Here is a 26,049-nt window from a genome sequence, read left to right on the forward strand (position 1 = left end):
GAGACTATCAGCATTGTGACGCTGTTTTGGTCCATTTTTGCTCCTGATCAGACATAGCTCTGAGCCTTGTCGTTTTGTTCTGACCCCCTCTCTCCTCGATTTGCTGGGATGGGGAGGGATGGATTTGTCCTTTCTCCACATGACTCAGATCCTTTACGTACATGGTCTCTTTCGACATAATGCTATTGCCCACTTAATAGACGATAGTGAAAACGTAACTTTTTATTCACTGGAAAGGCAAAAAAAAAAAAAAGTCAGTTGACTCACTTTATTGCAATTTTCTGGAGCCAAACCCACAACACCTCTAAGGTATGCGTGTTTTGGACTTGAAGTCTAAACCCCAGTCATAAAAAAACAGATTCTGAGTTTCGCAGAAAGCACTGGTACGTTCTTGTTGCGGCATGCACTTTTAGAGGGCAAAAAGTGCACGCACAGGCGGTGGTGAAGCATCACACTTCCATCCTATTACTTAAACAGGGAACATGAAGAAGATTCAGAACAACTAAAATCATTAAAGAGCTAGAAAATCGGACCGGGAAGGAATCGTGTTTCAGTCTGCTGTACTAATTTAAACCGCTCTTTTCAAACAAAGGCATCAGAAGGACACGTGTGTGAGCAGGCCGGGGACACACTGCAGCCACGTGCATTTGGCTGCCGTAGCCACCGGCAGTCTATTTTGTGACATCCTCTAGCCCGGAGCCCCTGTCATCCTTGCGGTTGGGAGCACGCATTGGCCGTGTTCCTTCCATCTCCTTGCAGCCACCCCCACGCCGCAGACAGACATACACTTGCAAAGGCACCTGTGTACTTCCAAGAACATTGCCCGATAAGGCTTCCTTTGGACTTATGTAGAGTAACTACGTGTGTAAACACTTCTTCAGTGCCTGCATACATAAGGCCTACACAAATAGCATCGCTCCTGGACAGTATGGCTGCGCGGGCTTAGATGCTGTCTCTCACACACACACACACACACACACACACACACACACACACACACACGAGAGAGGAAAAGATACACCTTTTTCTGAAGACTTGGTATTCTGCTATTTAAAGTGATGCCACGTGATGGGAATCCTAAAAAGCAAGACTAGGTTGTGAGGGAAGGCCCTTACCATCCCCAGTCAGGGAAGGCAGGTTACTCCCTAGGCTCCCCAGAAGGTCCCCGGCCCTCCTTGTTTGCTAGGATGCGGCTCCTCCGGGCCCCTCCCGGGCCCCCTGGCTCCCGCCCCTCGCCTCCTGTGCCACGGTGGCAGCGTCTGGCGCTTGTTCACAAGCCCAGGTACCCTCAGACGAGACACTCCTCTGCTCCACCTGGAGGAAGCGAGTAGCTCGAGGAGAGGAGGACAGGGAGAGGCCGGGGAGGGCACGGCAGTGGCTAGCCCGCCGCTGCAGGAGGGAGCGCTGGCCTGTGGCGGTTCTGGCAGATGAGAGCAGGGGAGGGAACAGAACCAGGGGACAGGGAGCACCGGGGGGAGCCAGCCGGGGGTGTGGCAAGACAAGAGGGCGTGGAGTGGCACGACAGAGTTCATGTAAAAGGGAGGAGAGCCGTGGGCACGTCTGTGCTGGTAAACACGGAAAGGTGGAGCGGGTCCTTGCCTTCTGCTGCAAAATAACAAAGCTTTCAGAGCTAGGCCTGCTCGACCCGACGGAAGCACGAACCACGGGACCTACGGTGAGCCAAGAGAAAGACGATAAGGAACACCTGCAACGAGAAAACCTTCGGACGGGAAAACACGGAGGGTCTTGTTCAGTCCCCCTGTGCCCTCTGGTAACGGATGGCCCGGCTATCGCGCTGGCACCCTTTTCTTCTCACGTCCGTAACATGTCGCGATTGCTGTGTGCGGAAACACCCGTGATGTAGCCCCGAAGACCAGCGGGCGGAATTGTCCCAAGTGGGAGCCACATGGAAACGAGCCCAAGAGCCTCTGGTCCATCGTCGGCTGCCCCAGGCTCAGTTTCTACATGTTCCCCTTCCTTTCGCAAAGCCCCTCTCTTGACACGGACAGCGTGTGGCTTTCTTGCCGACGGTTTGACATTGCCTAAACACACAAACACACACACACACACAAGCTTTCATTTTAATATGTACAAATAGCCAGAAAGAACCAGCGTGTCAGATCTGACACGTCACGGGTGTACGTGCATTTATTTTCTTTCAGACTTTCAGCATTTATTTCCCACCATTTTATTTTAGGCTTAAAAAAAAACAATGATCCAGCAGGGGCTGCTTCCTAAGCATTAAAAAGCCAGGAAGCAGTGCTGGCAAGGGCCGTAAGGCCCGCCCCCTCCCCCCCTTGCCCTTGCTCTCGGCTCCCAATGTCTGCTTTGATAAAACGCCAATTAAAGGTTTCCAGAAATCTCCAGATAACTGATTATTGCTAAGCCTTCTGAGAGAGAGTAGAGGGAGTAGTGTTTTCAGGTGTTCACTGTTAAAAATCTCATTTGAAAAATAGCTTTTCTTCTAATGCCTCAGTGACCAAGGAGATGTCTTCCCGATTCTTCCTTTGCAAAAAAAAAAAAAAAAAGAAGAAGAAGAAAATCATCTTTTTGTTTAGGCCTCCAGAAACAATGCCAGTCATTCAAATATGTTCTCAAGGAGGACATGTACAATAGCACTGTGGCATGTTAAAACAATGGAAAATACATCATTCACGAGTAATCATTAGTCTAACATCAGCTGGTGGCAACTTGCAAACACTGCAGGGTTTAAATTAATAGCAATACAACTAGGAAATGAAATCATTTGTTATTCTTAAGAACCAATTTTATACATTTTATGCCTATGGAACTGCTTTCTGATCTTATTATTTAAAAAATAATGACCAAGACCCATTTATTTTTTGCCAGCCATCAAGTTTTCTAAAATATTGGTCTCAAGCTTGTTTCAATAAGACTCATTAGAATTATATGCTCCGTCTGGTTTTTTTTGGTTCTCTTTCCTTGGAAGTTTTATAAAGTGCAACCCCAGATAAATCAGAGTTAACAGGATGATGTATATTTAACAGACATGCTTGCTTACTCATGTGGGGTTTTGTTTTGTTTTGTTTCTTCTTGAAATTTGCAGTTAAAAGGTACCAAGGAATTGGTCGAGACCAACGGCCACAGCCATGAGGACACAAATGTAGGTACCACTGACCCAGTATTTGCTCTTGTTGCTTGATGTTGGTTGAATGCCCACAGGTATGTGGCACTTTATTTATGACACAAAGGAGATCAGAAGTCCTGCCCCTCGGTGGTTTATTAAGATTACTCTGAATGGTTTGGCAGTAAAGTGTGGTAGACAGGCACTGCTCTTGTTAGCTTAAGTTATCAAATGTCAGTTTTAGAGGTACTTGAGCTAATCTCTACCATAAAAATTCTTGTCTCCGTGAATTTCTTTGAGTCCTTTGTATTTTCAAAGCTATACACTAATGACGTGTTGGGAGGGCAAATGGAATGAGACCAAACAGTGGGTAATAAGTTGTATATTGCATGTGTATTTATTGAGTTTGCTGGTCACTGAAGATGGTAATGAAATGATTGCTATGCCAGAAAGGTTTCAGAGCAGACCCCGTCTCTCAGAAAAGCCCTTGAAAGCGACGCCTCTCTTGTTTCTGACCCAGAACAGGAGCATGGTGCATCCATCTTCTTGATACAAGAGTAATGGTGCAAGATCCCAGTTAGCACAGACTTTTTCTCTTAGGGTTCCTTGTGTATCCAGTTGCCCAAGATCAGTCCGGTGTTCTCTCTGCCTTGGAAGTTCTGTAGTCTCAGGTGGAATATTATGCCATGTAGATCATTGTCTCTCCCTATGTATGATGGTTGTGCTTTTGTCTTTTTAAAAATCTGTCTGATATCTGTACGTATTTGATTATCGTCATCACAGAAAATGCTTACTAAGCAGTTCTTTACACATAACGCAGAATCAGACATGGTAATGAATGCCTGATTAAGCTAGAGCTGGGAGAAATTATACACTTCATGTTCACTCTTGTTTTAATTATATACCGTGGAACGCCTGACATCCAAAGTACCAAAAAAATCCCTCTTTAATAACTACTGTTCCTGCAAAACGGATATTTAACGTATGACGTTTATGGAGAGTCTACTGCGTACGTAGAGCTCTACTACGTGCTGGGGGGGTGGGGGTGGTTACAGAGAAAAGAGAAGGCTTGCTGTCTGCCCTCTGAGAACTTGTAACCGAGTTGGGGATGAGGGAACACGCGGGCGATAGACAGGATGTGAAAAGTGTGTCACAAGGGGAGGCAGCTGTGATGCGGTGTAGTTTGAAATCTGGACTTTGCTGCCTATTAACTGTGTCAACTGGGGGCAGGTCAGCACTTCTGAGTTTCATTTTCCTATTTGTAAAATGGATGGCGATGCCTACCTCAAACATGTGTCATGAAGTCGTAACGGGCTGAGGCATGTGAGACGTCACTACGATGGTCTCGCGGTGGTGGACAACCGAGAACAGCTTCCCAGATCGGTAGGATTTGGGTTAGCTTTGGAGAACGGAGAGGATTGAGAAAGCAGAGGAGGAAGCCATGCACACAGAGCTCTCCACAGGCAACATTGCCACCTAAATAGTTTCTCTTCCCACTCCAGTATTTCATAAACCCCCGCCTTACCGTGGAGCCTTTTTTCCAGGGTCCTGTCCTCCTGGGACACATTGCTGCCGCATTCTCGACCAGAACCTTCACATGCTTCTCCCTCAGAGTCAGTCCCTCTGTGTCTCCTGAGGAAAGCCGCCGTCAAATCCAACAAGGCAAAGTGGCAGGATGCCTCGATTTCCTAGTCTACAAAATGGGGATGATATTACCTGTCTTTCCTCCTTGTAAGGCTTATGGTGAGAAGCAAATGAGATCATGGATGTGGAGGAGGCACTTTGTAATTGTGAGGTTCTTAGCAGGAGGCTGTTATGATTATAAGCTCATCTGTTGGTCGAATTAAATTGACGATGCGTGTGAAGACAGGCCTCACACAATATCTAGTCCCTCTCGTTTTGAGAAATGTCAAAAGGCATTCATTATTCAATGAAAAAAGTGGAAGGTCATCTTTGAAGTCTTTTATCCTTTCTAGAAGAAAGTTTTTAGCTTTGAAAGAGACCTCTCTAGAATCCAGGGTGTGGGCTGAAAAAGCCCACAATAGAAAAGTCTACAGAAGCAATGGCTGTTGAGAGACAGGGTTGAGGCCAAGTAGGAGGGAGGGGCAACACTGTGACCAAGGGTGGGTGAGAGGTTTGTGGAATGATAGAGCCCAGCAGCACTTGCCAGTGCCCCCCTCCATGCCCCCTTTCTCACTGGGCCAAAGGTTGGGCTAGTTTCTATAATCACTGCCTATTCTTTTAGGGCTTTCCCAGCAGGTGGATAATCCACGGGTCTTGCTCTTTTCTGTCTGTCATGTTGTCTCCTTTGGGCAGTTCCCTACTACCTTCGCTGGGTTATGTGAATGAAAAAAAAAAAAAAAGTTATTTTGGCCACACATTAGAAGCGCTTGCACAGTATCGGGTGAAGGTCGTTTTAAATGTCTGAAATGAAGTCTCTGTCTCCTCTAAAGTTTCCATCGGCCTTGTGGTGGTAGAAGGCATCAGGCTTTCAAACTAGATTGAGAAGGTTTGGGTTCATTTTGATCCCTGAATAGCCGTGTGACCAGGGCAAGTGATTTGACTTTCACCTTCCTCATCCGTAAGAGTGCTCAGGGTACACAAACACTTGGCTTAGCGTATCAATTCCGTCTCTTCACCTAGCCACATAAATAGTAGTTGGTATAGAAGGCAGAATTTTGACAGGATGAATATTTTATTGTTGTTTTTGTTGTTTATTATTATTTTTTCAATTTACATCCAAATTAGTTAGCATACAGTGCAACAATGATTTCAGGAATAGATTCTTTAGCCCATTTTGCCCATCCCCCCTCCCACAGCCCCTCCAGTAACCCTCTGTTTGTTCTCCGTATTTAAGAGTCTCTTCTGTTTTGTCCCCCTCCCTATTTTTATATTATTTTTGTTTCCCTTCTCTTATGTTCCTCTGTTTTGTCTCTTAAAGTCCTCATGTGAGTGAAGTTATATGATATTTGTCTTTCTCTGACTAATTTCACTTAGCATAATACCCTCCAGTTCCATCCACATAGTTGCAAATGGCAAAATTTCATTCTTTTTGATTGCCAAGTAATACTCCATTGTGTGTGTGTGTGTGTGTGTGTGTGTGTGTGTGTGTGTGTGTGTATACACCACATCTTCTTTATCCATTCATCCATCAATGGACATTTGGGCTCTTTCCATACTTTGGCTGTTGTTGATAGTGCTGCTATCAACATTGGGGTGCATGTGTTCCTCCGAAACAGCACACCTGTATCCCTTGGATAAATGCCTAGTAGTGCAGTTGCTGGGTCATAGGGTAGTTCTATTTTTAGTTTTTTGAGGAACCTCCATAATGTTTTCCAGAGTGGCTGCACCAGCTTGCATTCCCACCAACAATGCAAAAGAGATCCTCTTTCTCCGCATCCTCGCCAACATCTGTTGTTGCCTGAGTTGTTAATGTGAGCCATTCTGACAGGTGTGAGGTGGTATCTCATTGTGGTTTTGTATTTCCCTGATGATGAGTGATGTTGAGCATTTTTTCATGTGTCGTTTGGCCATCTGGATGTCTTCTTTGGAGAAGTGTCTATTCATGTCTTTTGCCCCTTCACTGGATTATTTGCTTTTGGGGTGTTGAGTTTGATAAGTTCTTTATAGATTTTGGATACTAACCCTTTATCTGATATGTTGTTTGCAGATATCTTCTCCCATTCTGTCAGTTGCCTTTTAGTTTTCCTGATTGCTTCCTTCACTGTGCAGAAGCTTTTTATTTTGATGAGGTCCCAGTAAGTTCATTTTTGCTTTTGTTTTCCTTGCCTCCGGAGACGTGTTGAGTAAGAAGTTGCTGCGGCCAAGATCAAAGAGGTTTTTGCCTTCTTTCTCCTCGAAAATTTTGATGGCTTTCTGTCTTACATTTAGGTCTTTCAACCATTTTGAGTTTGTGTATGATGTAAGAAAGTGGTCCAGGTTCATTCTTCTGCATGTTGCTGTCCAGTTTTCCCAGCACCACTTGCTGAAGAGACTGTCTTTATTCCATTGGATAGTCTTTCCTGCTTTGTCAAAGATGAGTTGGCCATATGTTTGTGGGTCCATTTCTGAGTTCTCTATTCTGTTCCATTGACCTGAGTGTCTGTTCTTGTGCCAATGACAAGATGAATTTTAATGCAGATCATGAGGTTTAAAGCCTCTGGCACAGAGGTTATTGACTAAGACATATAGATTTTTTTTCTCTATAATTAGTCACATGGGCAGGAATTTTACATATTATTTATTACTAATAATTATACAGGGGGCGCCTGGGTGGCGCAGTCGGTTAGGCGTCCGACTTCAGCCAGGTCACGATCTCGCGGTCCGTGAGTTCGAGCCCCGCGTCGGGCTCTGGGCTGATGATGTCCCAGAGCCTGGAGCCTGCTTCCGATTCTGTGTCTCCCTCTCTCTTTGCCCCTCCCCCATTCATGCTCTGTCTCTCTCTGTCCCAAAAATAAATAAACGTTGAAAAAAATAATAATAATAATAATAATAATTATACAGGACTGGTGCAGGCTTAGCTGGATATTCTTATGAGAGTTGACAGTTGCTTTTTAAAAACAATATATTTTATTATAAAAGAAGTAGTCTGTATGAAACTGGAAAATCATAGAAAAAAAATGCAGAGGTGAAGAAAAATAACATCTCATTACTCAGAGATAACCACTATTAATATTTTATTTTAGTTTTTTCCAGTCATGTGCATATATATGACCAGAGGGAAAAAGCCATTAATAAATATTATCATATTGTCTTCAGTTTTGTACATTTTTGATTTCTCATTATATCATAAGTATTTTTCTTGTCACCAAATGTTCCTCAAAGACATGATTCTTAATGGCTGTGTAATGCAGATAGGAAATAATTGAACCACAGACCTATGTGTTCGGCATTTAACTTCCCATTTTTTTACTATTATAAATAATGCTGTAATTAACATGCCCATAAATCTCGTTCTGCCTCTTTCATATTTGTTTCTGGGGGATACTGTATATTAATAGGCATGTCATGGAGTCTGGCAGGGAGTTTCAGACTTGCAGAATTGTTTAGCATTTAGAATGTCGTGTGGCAGATGGACACTTATGGTAGCCATTAGTGGTCCTGAAGGGACTCATAACAAATATGTCTCGTCTTGCAATTTACTAACCCTCTTGCCTTAGTCCCGAGCGTTGTCCAGCTTATGGGATGTTAACCACACCTAGATTTGACCTGTTAGTCTTCCCTTTCTACTGTTTTTATGTTTTATTGAGCCAACAACAGTCTCTGACCAACACTTTGTCTGCTATTCCCGAGGTCCCCAAACTGACCTACCCTGGTCCCCATCTGAAGACCTGCGAGCTTGTGCTCAGGAGGAAAGTTTTCTGAGGTCCAATTTAAACCCATTAGAGCCAGAACCTGAGATCACCGGCAAAGGCCTTGCTCTCCAAGAGTACTGATTTTAAATAGACTTTCCTTGTGTTTGGAACTGGATATGTTAATGACGGCTGGGCAGTCCAACCTTCTAAGTGTACTCAAGTTTAAAACTAGCCTTTGTTATGGTTCATTTAGAGATTTCAGTTATTCCAGGCCCCAGTTTTCTTTCCTAAAAGGCAAACCATAAATTTTCCTTTTATCTCTGTCTCTGAGCTATCTCCTAATCCCTAGAACTTCTGAATACCTAGCCTGGTCCCTGGTAATTAATGCATAACAGATACCAAAATCTAAAAGAAAAAGAAAAATCTGCCCTTGCATCATTTTTGATGACCTTCCTCCCAGAGCTATCCCCACCTGTGATCCTTACGTGTGGATGTTTGGTGAGAAAATGGAAGAAAATGGAGGGGAAGGGAGAGGGTGAGAGAAATGCAGGAATAGGGACACCTAGGTGGCTTAGTCAATGAGGCATCCAACTTCAGCTCAGGTCATTATCTCATGGTTGCTGAGTTCGAGCCCGGCGTGGGGCTCTATGGTGACGGCTTGGAGCCTGGAGCCTGCTTCAGATTCTGTATGTGTCTCTGTCTCTGCCTCTCCCCCACTCATGCTCTCTCTGTCTCTCTCTCTCAAAAAGAAACAAACATTCACAAAAAGAATGCAATTACAATTATAAAAAAAAAAGAAAGAAATGTAGGAATAAGTAGGAGAAATCAAGTAAAGTGGCAGCTGAAGCCTGCAGTGTATAAACAATTTTGTCTAAAAGTTTCCCATTAATTTCCACTCCTCCCATCCTCGTTTCTGCCATACGAAAGCCGCGACACCCCCGTCTTCTGGCTGCACAACCCAGGCTGACACACTGGGGTCGGAGAAATCATTTGCAACCTGTAAAGAGGCTTAATTCATGATGCTGGAGGTTGCCGCTGTGAAGTACAACACCCTTCCCAGCCGACAATAAAACAAAACACAAAAGAGAGAAACACTTTGCGGTTTTGCGCGCTGCCTCTGTAAGGAAGTAAATCCTCAGAGTTGTCTTTAAATCTGTCAGAGTAAAGACGTTGGGAGTGTATAGAAGAGATGCTGGGTGAAGAACATTGTTCAAGTTGAGCACACCGCAGCAGAAAGCCATTGTTAACCGTGTATTTTAATGACGTCTACGGCTGAAGCCCCACAAGTGCTGGGTCCGTCCTCTGCCCGGGTTCGGGACGTGGCTTTCATCCTTGAGGCAGGCGAGCCCAAGAGAGAAGAATATATACTGGTGTATTCGATAAGGCAGGAAAGAAAAAGAAAAGCCCTGCAGGAAAGGCTCAGATTCTTAAAAGGCAAAGACATGAACTCAGTCCCGTCCTTTCCCCCCCATTCAACCTGCCACCTGCTCTCGGGGGTCCCCAACCTGGAACCGGAAGGGGAGTAGACAAGACAGAAAGGACTCACTCTTCCCACACCCCATTCCACAGGCTCTGTGAGGGCAACCGGAGCCCCTGACCTGGCGAGCCGGCGCCTGGCGGGACTGGGTGTGAGACTGCGGACGGACATCACAGTTCCTGCAGCCCTGGAGATCTCTCTTCTCACCATTTCCCGCCACCCTCAGCCTGTACAGAGTCCCCAGTCTGTCCTGCCGTCCCCTTTTGACTCAGTTAATGAAGTCATCATTGTGGGGGAGGCAGCAGAGTATAGGGCTTTGGAATAGATCCGGGCACCAGGCGGCCTGGCTTCCATCTTGGTGCAGCCCCCCTTCCTGTCCAGGAGACCTTGAGTGTCTTCCACCTACATTTTTTTTCCACTCCGGAAACGAAAGTAATAATCACACCTGCCTCATTAGGGTTATCGTGAGCATTGCTTGACGGTGTTGACATCATCGGCACGCGTTAGGCGTCGCTATTACCCCGGCCTTCCACGTGCCAGGTGCCGCACTGGGTTCTGGAGACCCGTCAGTGAGGCGTGTAGACGTGGTTTAGCCCAGGTGAGCTCAGCCCCTGTCATTGTGCCCTGCGCTCGTCAAAACTTGCTTGGCCTGTGTTTCATTCCGTCAGGGCTTATTCTCTGCCATCAAGTTAGTATCACAGTGGGCATAATGGGCTTGAGGTAATTTACTTGCGTGTTTCCAGCAACTCTCTGGAGATGAGACCTTTACCGTAAGGACTGGCTCCATGGAGAGGAGAATCTGACAGGAATGAGATATATGATATGTAGGTACGTAGGGAGCATGAGGGCCCCTAGAAAGCTCACCTGGAAAACAGATAGCCACTTTGTCTTCCTCCGGGGAGAGACGGACCCACGTCTCTGGGTGACTGAGGTCACCCTCGCTCCGTAGATGTTTGAAATCAAGAAGGTGGACTTGTCGTGACTAAAATTTCCTTTCTGTAATATATTACTGTCCTCACATACAGACATCCAGAACTCACCTTTTCCTCAAATTATAGCTCCTGTAGCATTACTGCTTTTCTCTTGCTGATGCTTCCTTCCCCATCCTCTACCTCTGCTTCCCTCTCCACACCCTCCTGCCCCCATACAACTGCCTTACCATTTTTTCTGCTGTGAATTAACCACGTGTCCTGCCGTTGCCATAAAATCCATAACTCCGTCTAAAAAAAACCCACATTGGGGCACCCGCGTGGCTCAGTCAGTTGAGCGTCCAACCTCAGCTCAGGTCATGATCTCACAGTCCGTGAGTTCGAGCCCCACACCGGGCTCTCTGCTGTCGACCTGGAGCCCGCTTCAGATCTTCTGTCTCCCTCTTTCTCTTCCCCTTCCCAGCTCACACTCTCTGTCTCAAAAATAAATAAACATTGAATAATAATAATAATAATAATAATAAAACCCACACACATCCCAACCCTGCACCCTTGAAAGGGACTGAGGCCTGGAAGAGGCTCTGTACCACACCCACTTTCCAGCCCGTGCAGAGCCCGCAGGAAGGATGAGACATCAAAAACAGGCAGAGGCTGGCTTCATGGTCAGTGCTTGTTTCCAGTAAACACGTGAGAAGTTTTCTTAAGAAGCTCCTCGCTGCCAACCAATGATGTGTTTCCCCAGGTGGAGCTGGGGACTACGTGGTCTGTCCTTTTTGTCAAGACAGGAGTTGGTAGTAGCTGCTTGGCCATGCGTTGGGTGTAGAGAAATGGAAACACCTTCCTTGCCCAGGCCAGGTTAGAGAAGTATAGGTAAAGGAGACATAAGTTTCAGCTCTATGTAAAATGGCCTCACATGGACAGGGGGACCGGTATAGCTAAAACAAAGATCTGAAACAAAACAGTTTTCTAGTTTGGAGACCAGTTGTACGTAAAACCTTGGCCTGCGAGTAACTTATTCTGCGAGTGTTCTGCAAGACGAGCAAACATTTCTCATAAATTTTAACTTGATAAACGAACGATGTCTCGCAGTATGAATAGTACGTGTGGCCGAGCGCCCCAGATCACAACTGAGCCCATGGTTCTTGAAATTCGCTTTGATAAACGAGTGCTCTGGATTACAAGCATGCTTGCAGAAGACATGATGCTCACCCACCAAGGTTTTGCTGTGCTTTCCCCTAAAGGCTGAATGATCCTACCCGACGTAGAAGCAAAAGCAGTTGCTCAAAATGGAAGACTGGTGATGTATGGATCCCATAGGCCTGTATATGAATGCTCCTATCTTAAAAGCATCATTTTGTCCTTGTGAAAAATTTAGAAAATGCAGAAAACTGTAAAGAAAGAAAAAAAACACTTCCACTCCTTCATGTTTCCCCGTCTTTGTCTATGTGCACATGCATACATTTTTAGCACACTTGTAGCATATCACGTACAGCCTACACTTTCCCCATATAAGCCATTAGCCTTTCCCCCACGTTAAGTATTTTCTTAATGTGACTTTTGATGGCCATCTACTACTTCATGCCACAGATGTGCTCTAGTTTATTTAATCCATTCCTACCGTGGGACTTCAATTTTTTTTTTTTTTCTGTCACAGACAGTATGCAATGAATATTCTTTAACCACGTGTTAGTTAATCCATCTACCGTTTAAGGACTTTTTAAATGTGGAAGATTTCCATGTGGTTGGGATTTAGGGATGGCACGAGATCCACTGATCCTTTAAAAATGTTGGCGCTAAGGGGCGCCTGGGTGGCGCAGTCGGTTAAGCGTCCAACTTCAGCCAGGTCACAATCTCGCGGTCCGTGAGTTCGAACCCCGCGTCAGGCTCTGGGCTGATGGCTCAGAGCCTGGAGCCTGTTTCCGATTCTGTGTCTCCCTCTCTCTCTGCCCCTCCCCCGTTCATGCTCTGTCTCTCTCTGTCCCAAAAATAAATAAACGTTGAAAAAAAAAATTAAAAAAAAAAATGTTGGCGCTCAAAGCCTACATGGTAAGTGATGAGATACACAGCCAACAATAATGTGTGGTCGTTACCATAGAGAGAGGAGACTGAGTTCTTCAACAGGAGAGGGAACACAACTGCCAGGGTATTTGCATTCTAAAGAGAAAGGCAAACTGTGTGCTTCATGAACAATTTAGAAGAACAATACCGAGACACGTTATGTGGGGTTCTGGGCTGTGAACGGGAGATCAGACGTCTCGGTGGGCTAAGGACTTATATAGAGCCTGTCCTCTGTGTGGACCCCAGATCCAGACTCACAGAACCAAGCCGCCCGCACCCAAATGAGGCTTGTCCACCCTCCGAAGGAAATACGTAAGATCAAGAAGAGGGATCAATTAACAAAATGGGTTCGAATCCCAAAAGGAGAAAGAAGTTTTTATTCCTAATATGGCCCAGAAGACACATGTACGCCCCAAACCAGCAATAAGAGATGCATGCAGAAGCATACAGACATGACTTGAGTACAAGCAACATCATTTTAAAGTCAAATAAACCCAGAGGGCTTAATCACAGTTCTCCTGCCTCCCACGAGATACAGCTTCGCACTACCTGATACGCCGATCGGAAGTGAGTAGGAAGAAAGTTTGGGAACATTCATGGGAAAAGCCACCGAGAATGAAGGCGGACAGAAGCAGAAGCTTGTTGTAGTGCCTCCCGAAGGTAGTAGGGGAGAGTGTCGGGAGCCTCCTGGACTCACACAACTTTGGTTCCTGCTGACACAGCACCTGTTTTAGTGATCTGAAAACAGCAAGGAACAGGGATTCACCAGTGGGTAAAGGTGCCTTCTGAGTTCCATGTTAACCGCGGAGCCACCGGGCTTCCCAGACTGTTGTTGTGAGAATATTAAAGGTCTTCCACGATTGCCGCACCCCTAATTTGTGCCGATCGCACAGGAGACCAGGACGGGGAGAGGGTGAAACGTAGCAGCCGGGGCGGGGGCCAGCGGTGGTCCCCATCTGCTACCTGCTCTTCCCTGGGCTGCTCCGCTCAGCCGGCCCTCGCTCTGCCGGGGGGGGGGGGGGGGCGCTGTGTAGTTCCACACACACTGCTCATCTCCAGACCTCATCCATCACGTTGCCACATAACTCACTGGACTGTGGCATTTCTTCGAGAAAGCGTGTAGGAAGATGACACAGAAGAAAAGTAGGTGGAGAGCTGGGAAGAAGAAAAAGGGGAAGAGGGGCGGGAAAGACTACGACAGGAAGTTTCCCTGTTCCATCGCCTTCTGCTGCCCGCCAGCACCTCGAAATCACGCCTGGCAGGCGGGAGAGCGGTGCCTCTCGCCGTCCCCCACACCCCTGCCAGCTCCGGTGGTGAGCTTTGCTACACAAAGGTGTGTTTGCGGCTGCGCGAATCTACATGCTTCGTGAAAACTGTATCCAAAATATAAGGTTCTTGAATTTGAAGCGGCAAGCTCGAATGTCAGTCTGCCAATAAAATATCGGGGGGCTTCCTGGGGGTAACTACGAAGACTATACTTGGAAAGAAATACGTCCAGACTATCCACAATCAAGTGAAGGGTGGTCTTGTCTTTCAGCCTCAAGACTCTGCCCAGCTCTGGTGAAAACGCTCTCTCCATTCCCTCCCTCTCTCCCTAGGGCTTGACGGATGGGAATCCACTGGGTTGTGAGTTCACTGCCCACCAAGTGCGGCTCACCTCCCCTTTCCCAGCCTCCCCCGAGGGACACCCAGCCCAGCGGCTCTCTTGAGACGTCCAGTTTATGGCCACCTGTAACTGAGCATTGCCAAACCTCCATGCAGGTTGCAAACCTCACACTTTTGGCTTTCAGTGTAACTTAGGGTATGACAAAATTTCAGAATTTCAGCAAGCCGAACCTCAGTGTGAACTCCCTCCCACCCAGGTAGGAGCCCAGGTCGAACTGGGAGGAGAGCTGGTGCGCAAAGGAGGGGCCTTCGTGGGTTATGTTCGTTATAGAGAGACTGTGGGACTTTTCCTGCAGAAATGAGTGAGTAGTTCTGAGCTGTGCCGGTGTCAGAACCACAGAGGTCTTTGCCTGTCACCCCCACCCCGGGCAGCAGTCTGCTCGTAAACCTGCACAGTCACCTGGAGACTTACGGGAAGCACCTTGCCAGGTATATGGAAACAGTTTTCCAGAAACCCTGCAGATTCCCCTGAAAAGACTCACCAGCCTTGGAACACTCAATAGTTGTGTTGTTTTTTTTTTTCTTTCACATTTCTTCCTATTTGATTTTTTTTTTTTTTTCAAGAAAATCCTATAAGCCTCGGGCTTCCCAGCCCTGAAATTGCCCTTGTAGGGGAGATTTGTGACTGTGATGTTCAGCATCACCGTCATTTTTATTGTTATGTCAGCTTCCCCATGAGTTTACAGAGTGCCTTTGTTTGTCTGGACAGTTTCCAGACTGTTCAGTGTATGCTGATGAGCTACTTTTTACCTGCCTTGCAAATTCCATCTGTTTCCAAGCCCAGCTCAATTCCCCTTTCTTGGGGCCTTATCCCAGGCTCAGCCCAAATCAGTTACCATCTTCTCCATATTCCCACAGTATTTATCTGCATTCCAAACATTCCGAACAACCCAGTTACGATAGGCCTACCGCCTCAATGTAGGCATATGTGCCTTCATGGCAGGTAATATGTATGTGCCTTACAGAACCTGTCCCAGTGATGAGCCCACGTAGGTGAATACGTTTGTAACATTTAAAATACTTACCGACTGACGATGTAATTGACATAGAATTTCTAGCAGCCTGGGACAGCTCTGTGAATCTGCCTGGCCTGGTGAGGTGAAAGGTACACACACTTCTTTGTGGATATTATAGGCAAGTGACCTTGAAGGTGAACGTGCTCCATTCTGGTTCACTTGAAGACGTGTACAGAAGTCTTGTAGACTGTGCAAGTTAGAATGGAGGTGATACAGGGACCACCCCACCTCACCTTTATTTTATGCGTGTTCATTTGGCATATGCCTTCTTACCTAATTGGCGTGTGTCTGTGAGTCTTCCATTCTCGAAGGCAGTATTTCTCAAACTTTATCAAGCGGTAGAATCTAATGGAGAGCTTCTTAAAAGTCCAGATTGCTGGACTCCAGCCCAGAGTTTCGGATTGGGTAAATCTGGGCTGGGTCCCACAGATCTGCATTTCCAACAAACTCCCACATGATGCTGACTACACTTTGTGTAACTGCCAGCTGCTTTCCACCCTAGTCCAGGTTAGGGGCTGCTCTGGGCTCCCACGGCACCCAAGGCCAACCCTTGTCATGGCTTCTGTCACACTGTTTTAATATATTTGTTATGCCTCTCATCCCCTGGACACATAGGAACTACTATGATTCATCTGTGGCTCTTGTCTAGCACAAAGCCTACCGTATGGTAGACGCTCAAAAAATACCTGATGGACGTTAAGAGGGGTAGAGGCCCAAGAAACTCCAGTCAAACTATGCTGAACTAAGGTGGCCAGGGACTTTATTTTTTTTTATTTTATTTTTTTTAATTTTTTTTTTCAATGTTTATTTATTTTTGGGACAGAGAGAGACAGAGCATGAACGGGGGAGGGGCAGAGAGAGAGGGAGACACAGAATCGGAAACAGGCTCCAGGCTCTGAGCCATCAGCCCAGAGCCTGACGCGGGGTTCGAACTCACGGACCGCGAGATTGTGACCTGGCTGAAGTCGGACGCTTAACCGACTGCGCCACCCAGGCGCCCCTCCAGGGACTTTATTTAGTCCAGATGTTGAACTTCTCTGCCATTCAGCCCCCGAAAGAAAATACTACCTAATTCGTAACTGCCAGACTGGAGTTCGTAAGAAGTCACATCCTTTCGGAGAGTATGCAAAAGACCGCGGACTCACAGCTTAGCCGGGTCCATCCACATCCAGGTGCGGGCCAGTGCAGGGGTGTAGGCACAGTACTGCGTGGGGAGCATATGCCACCGCAGCCCAGTCACTGCCCCCAAGGAGCACATGACCCACTGAGGAGAGCGCATACGGCAAAGAGGGGAAATCACTAAAGACTAGCTCTCGGTAAGGAAGAGGACTTGGGGCAGGATGAGGGATTTGAACAAAGTGGAGAAGTTGTGACTCCGTGAGAGGTGACTCAGACAGCAGCACAGACTAATAGCTCCAGAGTCTGAGTGTCGGGGGCCCAGTCCTGGAGCCACTGCTTTCCGGGTGTGTGAACTTAGGAAGCTATTCCCCTTCTCTGGGTCTCAGTTTTTCCATCTGTAAACAGGGATGTAATAGTACAAGCACCTGGCACCTACCAAGCGTTCAGTAAGTATCATGACCATTACTCATATGATTTTTTATTCAGAGAACTTCGTATGCCAGATCCACTGCGCATCAGCACTCCAGCCACTTAGTTCTTGGAATATTTCTCGCGTCGCACATGCGAGAACACAGAGGAGACAACTGGGCTCTGGTGTGTTGGAGAGGGGAGACAATTGAGTGTTTACTGAGATAGTGTGCCTGGCCAACCTTGTGAAGTTCATTTTACGTAAATAATAAAGAAATGTCTTTCTCATTTATCAGATTGCATCCCATCTATTCTCATGACCTAATTTACCGCCATAAAGGTCAAAAAACTCTGAATTTTAATATTATCATTAGTAACGTAAACTCAGCAGGTGAAAATTATGATAGTGGGTGCTTTGTAGCGGAGAAAAATAAGAAATGTCATACTGAGAAATGGACTGGGAAAATAACATGCCAGGAGCACCATAATACAATTAATCTTTACCAGCAATAGAGTCAGTATCATACAAGATAAATCAAACCAACTAATTCTGGATGCACATACATACATTTAAAAGTAGTGCGCTTTAGTTTCTTCTGTTTGCTCCTCTGTTTTTATTGGTTAAGGAGATTTTTCATGTCAGTACGTTTGCAGGCTATGAAGGGTATGTACTTGCATAGGCAGAGCAGCGTGGGGGACATTTTTTACACACTGAAGAGAAACACACAACTGTGTTTGAGGCCAAGTGTGTTTGGGAACACCTACAAATGGCGTATAGCAAAACTAAAAATAAACTACTACAGCTTACACTTTAAATCATGAACGGAGTTACTAGAACACAAAGGAATGTTTTCCCACCTTTAGATCATTGGTATTTAATATGACTGTCACAAGACTATGCCAAAAGAAAGCCACTCATTTGCCAGCTCGAGACCACGGTCTGAGCATGGTGTGAACTGTCATAGCCGTAATTAAGTTATGATCCAAGCAGCAGTGACGCTCTTACTATTTAATGGGAAACTTTACAAAACTGAAATTAGTCTTTCCTGTCAAAGTCTCCGTTCTCTTATTAAAAGTACATGTGGGAGAATCCCTATTTTTCAAATAAGAGCCAGATATGTATACATGTGTGTGTATATATACGTATACGTGTGTGTGTATTATGTTCTAGAGAGAGAGGGGAGGGTTATATATGAGATATAAAGGGTAAATATCTGAATGTTAGTAATGCTTATGTCTGGATAGGCAAATTTGAGTTAATTTCTATTTTCTTCTTATATTTTATAACTTTTCTCCACTGAAAAGATGTATATATCAAATTTGTATTGAAATAAAAAAAAGAGAAGTTATTAACTAAGAATTAAAGCAAACTGGAGAACTGTCTTAAGTTTGGGAAAGGAAAGGAGAAGAACAAGGTTATAAGCTTATCATGGTCTCCAGAAGAGTGAATATTTAAATTCAAAATATATCGAAGGCATTAATAATAGATGCAAACGAAAAATTCACTTTTTACCTTCTTCAATCCAAAATAGTGAAGAAATGATTTTACTTTAAAATGATGCTACAGCAAATGCATTTAGAAACTGAAAGAATGCAAAATAGCCAAAGCGACTGCACTGGCTTTTTCACTGTCCCCTGCAATATATTCCTCAAAGTCTTCTTGTAAATCACCCCAGGCCAAGCGTCCTGGCCAGACCCTATGACGACCGGTTAGTTTCACCTATGATACGCTCTCTCTGTGTGGTAACAGATTGATCCGATTGATTTAATTCACAACTTATTACTGAGAGTCCACTCATTACTCTTTCAAAAGATACTGGTTGCAGGTACGCTATGTACAAGGGACTGTTCCAGGTGCCGAGGACGTTGTTCCTGTGTCGCGAAAGGATTAAAGGTAGAGCAGTCTCTCTGAGTCTGGGCAACTCGCGATGGTGACAGGGAGCCTTGGTAACAACTTCTGCTGGGACAGCAGGTGTGCGCTGGGACTGTGCAGGAGGGAGAGAGACGCAAGGTGGGCTGGAAAGTCATTCCCGGCCCAACCGCTCTCCTGAGCTCATGCGCCATATTTCCAGCTGCCTTTCCGGGGCCTCACATCCGGTATTTCTAAATTATTGGAGCCTGTACTTCTCATTCTTTGTGCCCTCTGATTCTAGTATCATTATTCTGCTAGTCACCTGGACTTCACTTATTTAACTCTTTTTTAACTCTCCTCTTTCCTCTGTTTCACACGCGGAAGCTGTCCATTCTCCCTTTAGAATGGCTTCTGTGTCCCCTTGTCCAAAGAAAGTCTGTCACCACCTCACGACAGCAGGCAACCGCGCCCCATCCCTGCTAACGCTGCTCCTTGGCCAAGCCCCTGCTGGCCTTCTGCCTTGCTCCGCTTTGCTTTCATGACTATGCAAGAGCCAATCTGGCTCCGGATGGGCAATGCCTGTAGGCAGCGCTCAGAAGAGGATTTGATCCTAGTGTTCAACGGGCATTTTTCAGTTGACGAGGATTGTAATAGGTGCCAGGAGGGCGTTCGAGAGAGGCAGCCTCGCACAGTAATTAGGACTCTGGAGTGAGACAGCATTGATTCGAATATGACATCTGCTGCTTCCTAGTTGTGTGATCTTAGGCAAGTCAGTAGCCTCTGTATGCCTCACTTTCCTCGTCTGTAAAAGGGGAATGCAGTAATACCTCATAGGGCTGTTATAAGGATTAAATGAGTTCACATTAGTAAAGTTCTTATAATACTGGCTGCGTGTAGTAAACACTCTATAGTATTTATTAAATAAATATAACCAGGAATGACCAGAAAAGAACGCTACCAGGAGAAATACTGTATCTGGATAGCTCTGGCACCTAAACCACAAGGAGCTTTCACCCGTCCTTCTTAAAAGGGTCCATTTACAGCCTGCAACCAGTTCTCACCTATCTTAATCTTTGCAATTGGAAATCTTAGAAAACGCAGTTCCTGGAGCCTCTAAGGACACAATGCATGCCCTCTGGGTCCAACAATGGAATCCCAAGGAGATGGGACATCTCGGCACGTCACAGGGGGATGCACTGCGAGGCAGCTAACCGCAGGAGCCCTGCATGTCTGCTTCCACATGGTCTCTCTGAGGCTCCCCTCATGCAGACCCTGATCATCAGGCTTCTGAGGGAGGGGCACAGGTCAGTGAGCGCCCATGACCCTTGGGGCTGGCGGCACCAAGCTTCAGCAAGTGGGAAGATTAGCAAGGACTTGCGACTTCCTACCCACAGAAAAATTCCCCAGATCCCGCTCACTCTTGGGGACCGAGGCATTCTTACTTTCCTTTGAACCATAAGAAAACTTGAAGCTTCCTCAGGTACTCCTTCTCCTCCGTCCTTTCCTCGTCCATGTGTTTCTTCACTGCTTTTCTCCCCCTGCTTCCTCTTTCCTTTCTAAACGAAATCCAGGATAAGTACATGTTGTCTGTACTGACTTGGCTGCCTTATCCTGAAGGGAAGTTCCAAGTCAGGGAAAAGGACACAGAGCGGGCAGGGGATTCTGGTGCAAGAGGACGCCGCAGAGATTGTGTGCTTCAAATCCCACTTTTTACGAACAAATAATGAAACAAGGGCACACAGCAAGTCAGTAGCAATTAGAACCAGTCTTCTGTGTCCAGATCCATTTTTTCCACTCTCCCAGACCATTATTTAGGGGCCATTCTCTCATTTGTCAGCCACTGGGCACCTGCTCCGTGATAGCCACTGGCCCATCAAGAAAAGTGTGAAAGGCGCCTCCATTCTCTTTCCTCCCTGACCACAGTTACAATCTTCTGAGGAATAGCTTGACAGTTATTGGAGACTGTCATGTCACTTGATGGATTGCCGTCGGTACTTAGAAAAAAAACGTGAGTAAAGGATATTGAAGTAGCTGATTAGCATCTTGACTATGGTCTCCAGGGCCCCTCGATTCACAAGGTGTGATGTTTAATAGTAGGGCTTAGGAGCAAACAGCAAAACAAGGCCCCGGAACAAGGGAAAAAGGGAAGGAATGCAAGCCTTATGGTGCGGTGCCGGCAGTTGGGAGGTGACGTGGTGAATCTTTGCCCTGCTGATCTTGACGACTGTCCCACTCACCTTGTACTACTAGTGGCTATAGAGCCCACCAGCCCTCGGAGTGCCACAGGGGAGTCACACGGTGAAGGTCTCGCTACTCAGTGTGTGGGGAGGGATGTCACTCATTATGGTATTCAGTGAAGTAGTCAGCTCTTACTGGCTGTGCTGTACCATTTTGTCATCTATATGTCACTGGCTCCTTTGTATTTCTTTTTAAATTATCAGGATAGTGGTATAGTAAGACAACCTCAAACATTTAGAAAATAGAAAACACGCACAGTTTGAATGCCCCCACAGTCACCACTTTTGCCTACGTGTTTTCATATAATGGCAGTCAAGGTCTTATACAGAATTCTTGCACGGATTCGGTACCCCAAGTATGCATTATACACCTGTTCTGTATCCAGTCAGTCCTGAGAATAATAAAAGTGAAGACCGATGATAGAAATGATGCCACAGTATATATTTCTTGACGTTTACAGTTCAAAAGCACTGTCTCACATAGGACATTTGGCTTTCACAGCAACTTTGGGTCCTTATCCATGTTTTACATAAGAGAAAGCTAAGTTGAGCCTAAAGTTAACATACATAATGGTGACAGATTGAGAACACAGGTTCCATCAGCCACGCTGCCTCACTTGCTTGGAAATGGTGACTGCCCTAAAGGCGTTGATGATTTTGCTGAAAAAACAAAGTCAGATGAGTCAGTTCTATCAAAATGTATAAATGATCAACTGCCACAGAAGTGACATAGAAAATGTGCAGCGATAAGGAAAACTTGCAAACAGCCTGGAAGAAAGGCCTCTGAGAGATAAGGGACGTGTACTATGTGTAAAATGTAAGCAGGAAGTGATGAAGAAAAGGGAGGAGGCTTTCTAAGGCTTTCGAAGAACATATCTGGACATAATATATACAGAAGATAGGCTATTTTTGGTAGGATTGAACCAGAAATGCCAGATCTGATCTGACATCTTCCCATAGGGCATCAGAAAGCATCCAAGTTTTAAACTGGAGAGTGACAAAGTGAAAGTGGCATTTTAGATAACTGGTCTGGTAACCTCGTGTAAGATAGATTGGAAAAGGAAGAGACCAGAGAAGGAGACAAAGTAGGAGGTTCTCGCGGTAGTCAAAGAACTGATAGCAGAGTGCCAATAATAGAGACGGGAAGGGGCCAGGAGAGACATTGCACAGAGAGCTGATAGAATTCGGATCTAGAGAGATCTTAGAAGCACTTAGGGGACAGGAGAGAAAAAAATCAAAATAAGATGAATATTCCAAGCCCCTGCAGGTGGAAAAATGATGGTCCTACTAATAGATATGGAAAAGTTAGAAGAGGCTGCAGCCTGACAGGTGAGATGAATTGGATTTTAGAGAATTTTGGAAGACCCACATCAGGCAGGACCTGAGCTCAGACTTTTTTTTTTTTTTAATGAGGACATTTGCTTAAATGAAGCTTTACACAGAAGTCCTGTGTTCGAAAACAGAAGAAAGCAGTAAATGAGTGGGAATTCTAGAGGTCTGCTCTTGGAACCTTCCACATCACCTCTGTAGAGCCGATAGGACTCCCTCGAGCATTATTCAGAGATGACTACTCCCCCCAGCACCCTCATTTGTAGACAATTGATCTGAGGCTTGTAGAGGTTAAGTAACTTGCCCAAGGTCAACCAGTTGTTAGTGGAAGAGTCTAGGCTAAAACTCTAGGATGTGGTGCGTTTTGTGCCACCTCATGGCCACCCTCACGCTGGATTCAAGCTGGGTAGTGGCAGATTCAAGCAGACAAGCCCAGTGGTCAGCCAGTGAAAAGAATGGAAGTTAAAGAGTTCAGTGTGATGACAGTTGAACCCAGGAGAATGAAAGCCCTCTGGTAAAAGGGAATAGAGAAGAGAAAGTGGCGACTGAACTCTGGCAATTCCAAAGAGGAACAAAGTAACGTCCTTCTCCATGTGTAATGGGCCAGCAGAGGGAATTTAAAAACCAGTGAAAACTAAACAAACTTTAGGAGGAAAAAGACCAGGACCTTTTCTGTAACAGGAGCAACTGTGACAGATGTCAGCGATGTCAGACATCACATGGTAAGAGACCGAGAAAAACAGTCACTGAGAATCTTTCAAAGGACAGCTTCATGGGCTGATGGATGAGAAAGTGGAGATTTCAGGTGGGAAGGCAGTAGACACAGTGGGTGTATGCCACATATTCAAGCAGCTTTGCAATAGCAAAGAAATAGCAGCAAAGTTAAGGATTAAGGTCACGAGAATAATGAAATGAAAGGAATAACAAAAGGAGTCTATGAAGCTGGAGAAGCCATGTTCTTGGTTCTTAGGGATTTGGTGGATGGAGGGGAACAAAAACAAAACAACAGGTACACTTCTAGATCAGCAAATTATTGAGAAAGGGCTTTTCTACATGGATCAATTCCTTTGGTCATTTCTCAAAGTGATTGACAAGGATTCTTAGAGGAGAAATTTCTGCCTTCAAGCAGCTGACTCTTAAAAAGTCTTTGAAAAAGTCCATGATATCTAGTTTTCAGTTATTGAAAACCTCTTCTTCCAGCTCTGTAATGATTCCTTCTAAGTGTCACAGAAATTGGAGTTAAAAGGTGGGCTGAGAAAAGATCTGTTAGATAATCGTGTCCTTTCTCTTGCCAAGTGCAGAATTGTTACCCATTGGGCATTTTGTAGACTGGAGTGCTTTTTACTGTGTCAAGTGAATGGTGTTTCCACCACTTGCCTTGGAATACTATTTCATAATCCTATTGATCTCACTGCGAAGAGACTTGGGATCCCCATCCTCATGTTCTTTCCTACTGTATACTTGATATACCATTAACAGTTTGTCCTTAGTAACCTTCTTGTAATCCTGTCTCCTCTTATCCACATCTAGTTTGCAGTCTTCAGGCATCTGAAACCCCGTCTCCCTAACATCTAGTAGACACATAATTCTTCAGGGCTTGTCACATCATCAGGGTAGAGGATTTCGATGTGATAAAAGATAAAGCGTCTTCATCATTTTACGTTTCTAATGATGAAACTTTTCTATTCTGAGAAGGTCCCTTCCATTTTCTAGAGATGTGGGCTGAGAGGGAATAATAAAAGCAGTGATATTTTTAAGAAAGGGGCAAAGCCTTTCTAACTTGCGATCTAATGTCCCAGTAAAAAAAAAAGTGTCCCTGATTACTTAATAGCTATGTTGGAACATCCTCAGTGGAGAACATGAAATTCATAGGCGGAGTCATAGACTTCAACCACGTTTCTTCCAGAGGTAGAGATGAAGCATACACTGGTTATGGCCTCTGATACCCTTGAAATCATATTCTTGAAATGTACTCTTTTTTTGACTATTTTTTTTTATTTACTATCTATTTACTAATAGTGTTTACTGTTATGGCCGATTTGTGCCTAATGTGATGGGTTGTTCTCAGAAAAGGTTTCGGCAAGCCCTCTTTTGAGGACTTTGGGCCACCAAGCAGCCATCCCAGGCTTCACCAGATTTATCCTCATGGATCCAACAACCTGATCATTGCCCCACAGAGGCGCCCAGATGGAAGCTCATGCAGTGGGCTATGTGAAGGAGAGGAACACTGAGCTTGGGGAATCCACCTCTTCTATATCAAGTAGTAAGCCAGACTTTTCTTTGTCCCCGAAGGAGGGGACATGAAGGTTGCTGGCTGCAAACACAAATGGCCTACAGAAAGAGCTGTCCGGGCCTTGCTTCTAAGCTCAAAAGCCTCTACATCCTATTTTTCTCCAAAATATCTTGACAAGATGTCATGGAATACTTAAGTTCAACATTTCCAACCTTGGAGGCATCATCTCCTATACTTGCTGTTTTCCGGTTCACCAAGGTACTTGCTCGTCCTTACATTTACTCATCCACCAGGCCATCAGATTTTTTTAGTTCTACCTCTTAAGTAGCTCTTACACTTTGCACTCTGCACACCACTGACGTGGTTTTGAACCCTTATCATGAAAAGTAAACAATAAACAGGCTATTTGCAGTAGACCCCAACTTGGCATCCCTGCCTCCAATTTCCTTTCCCTCCGAACGATTTTCCTAACATGCGGAATCACTCACGTAACTCCTCTGCTGAACAACCTTCAGTACTTAAGCTTTCCAAGTAAAATCCAGACTCCTTATCATCTACTTTTCCAGCTTCATCTACCGACATTTCCCATAAGCTTTCTCACAGACCTTTTATAAAAGACTTGCTTGCCGACCCCGGGGCGGGGGGGGGGGGCACACACTTCTTGACACTTTAGACTCAGTATCCTGAACACATTAGCATTACTTGGCATACAGTAGGCATATAATACACGTATGCAGCGTAAATATTCATTGGATGGCTGAACAGAAAACCGGGCTTAGCTGAAAATGCGACAGAGGTGTGACTTGGGAAATTATTTAGTCCCACATTCTCTCTGTATTCTTTGCCTCAACCAGTCATGATGAAGGAGCTCTTGTGACAAACATTGGATGATCATTTAGATTTGTAGGCACTAAGGGGAAACATGGAAAGAGGGGATAGAAGTTGCAAATATGCTGCTCTGTTTTTTGTTTTAATTAATTTATTTATTTATATTTCATTTTATTTTCTTTTAATTCCAGAGTAGTCAGATTCAGTGTTGCATTGGTTTCAGGAGTGCAATATGGTATTTCAGCAGTTCCATACATCACCCAGTGCTCATCATGGCAGGTGTACTCCTCAATCCCCATCACCTATTTCCCATCCCTCCACCCACCTCCCCTCTGGTAACCATCAGTCTCTTTCTTGTTTTGCCTCTCTCTCTCTCTTTCCTTTGATCGTTTGTTTTGCTTCTTGAATTCCACATATGAAAGAATCATATGATGTTTTTCTTTGACTCATTTTGCTTAGATCCTCTGTATCATCATGTCGTTGCAAGTGGCAAGATTTCATTCTTTTTATGGCTGAATA

General features: G+C 45.2%; 1 protein-coding gene across 2 annotated transcripts in view; it reads left to right on the top strand.

The window, feature by feature from the left end:
- The window catches only part of ENOX1 (ecto-NOX disulfide-thiol exchanger 1), a 206,585-nt gene that overhangs the window by 144,237 nt on the left and 36,299 nt on the right, over nt 1–26,049 (top strand). The window contains exon 11 of one of the 2 annotated variants that reach the window (XM_047078969.1): nt 3,068–3,124. The exons of the other annotated variant lie outside the window; for it this stretch is intronic. Coding sequence (XP_046934925.1) covers nt 3,068–3,124 — 57 coding nt within the window. The remainder of the gene's footprint in view (nt 1–3,067; nt 3,125–26,049) is intronic. 2 annotated transcript variants of the gene reach the window in all.

This window comes from Lynx rufus, unplaced genomic scaffold (assembly GCF_022079265.1).
Source record: "Lynx rufus isolate CCGP_SWC_20201006 ecotype Redwood Valley unplaced genomic scaffold, mLynRuf1.p SCAF_1, whole genome shotgun sequence".
In the NCBI taxonomy this organism is placed as follows: domain Eukaryota; kingdom Metazoa; phylum Chordata; class Mammalia; order Carnivora; family Felidae; genus Lynx; species Lynx rufus.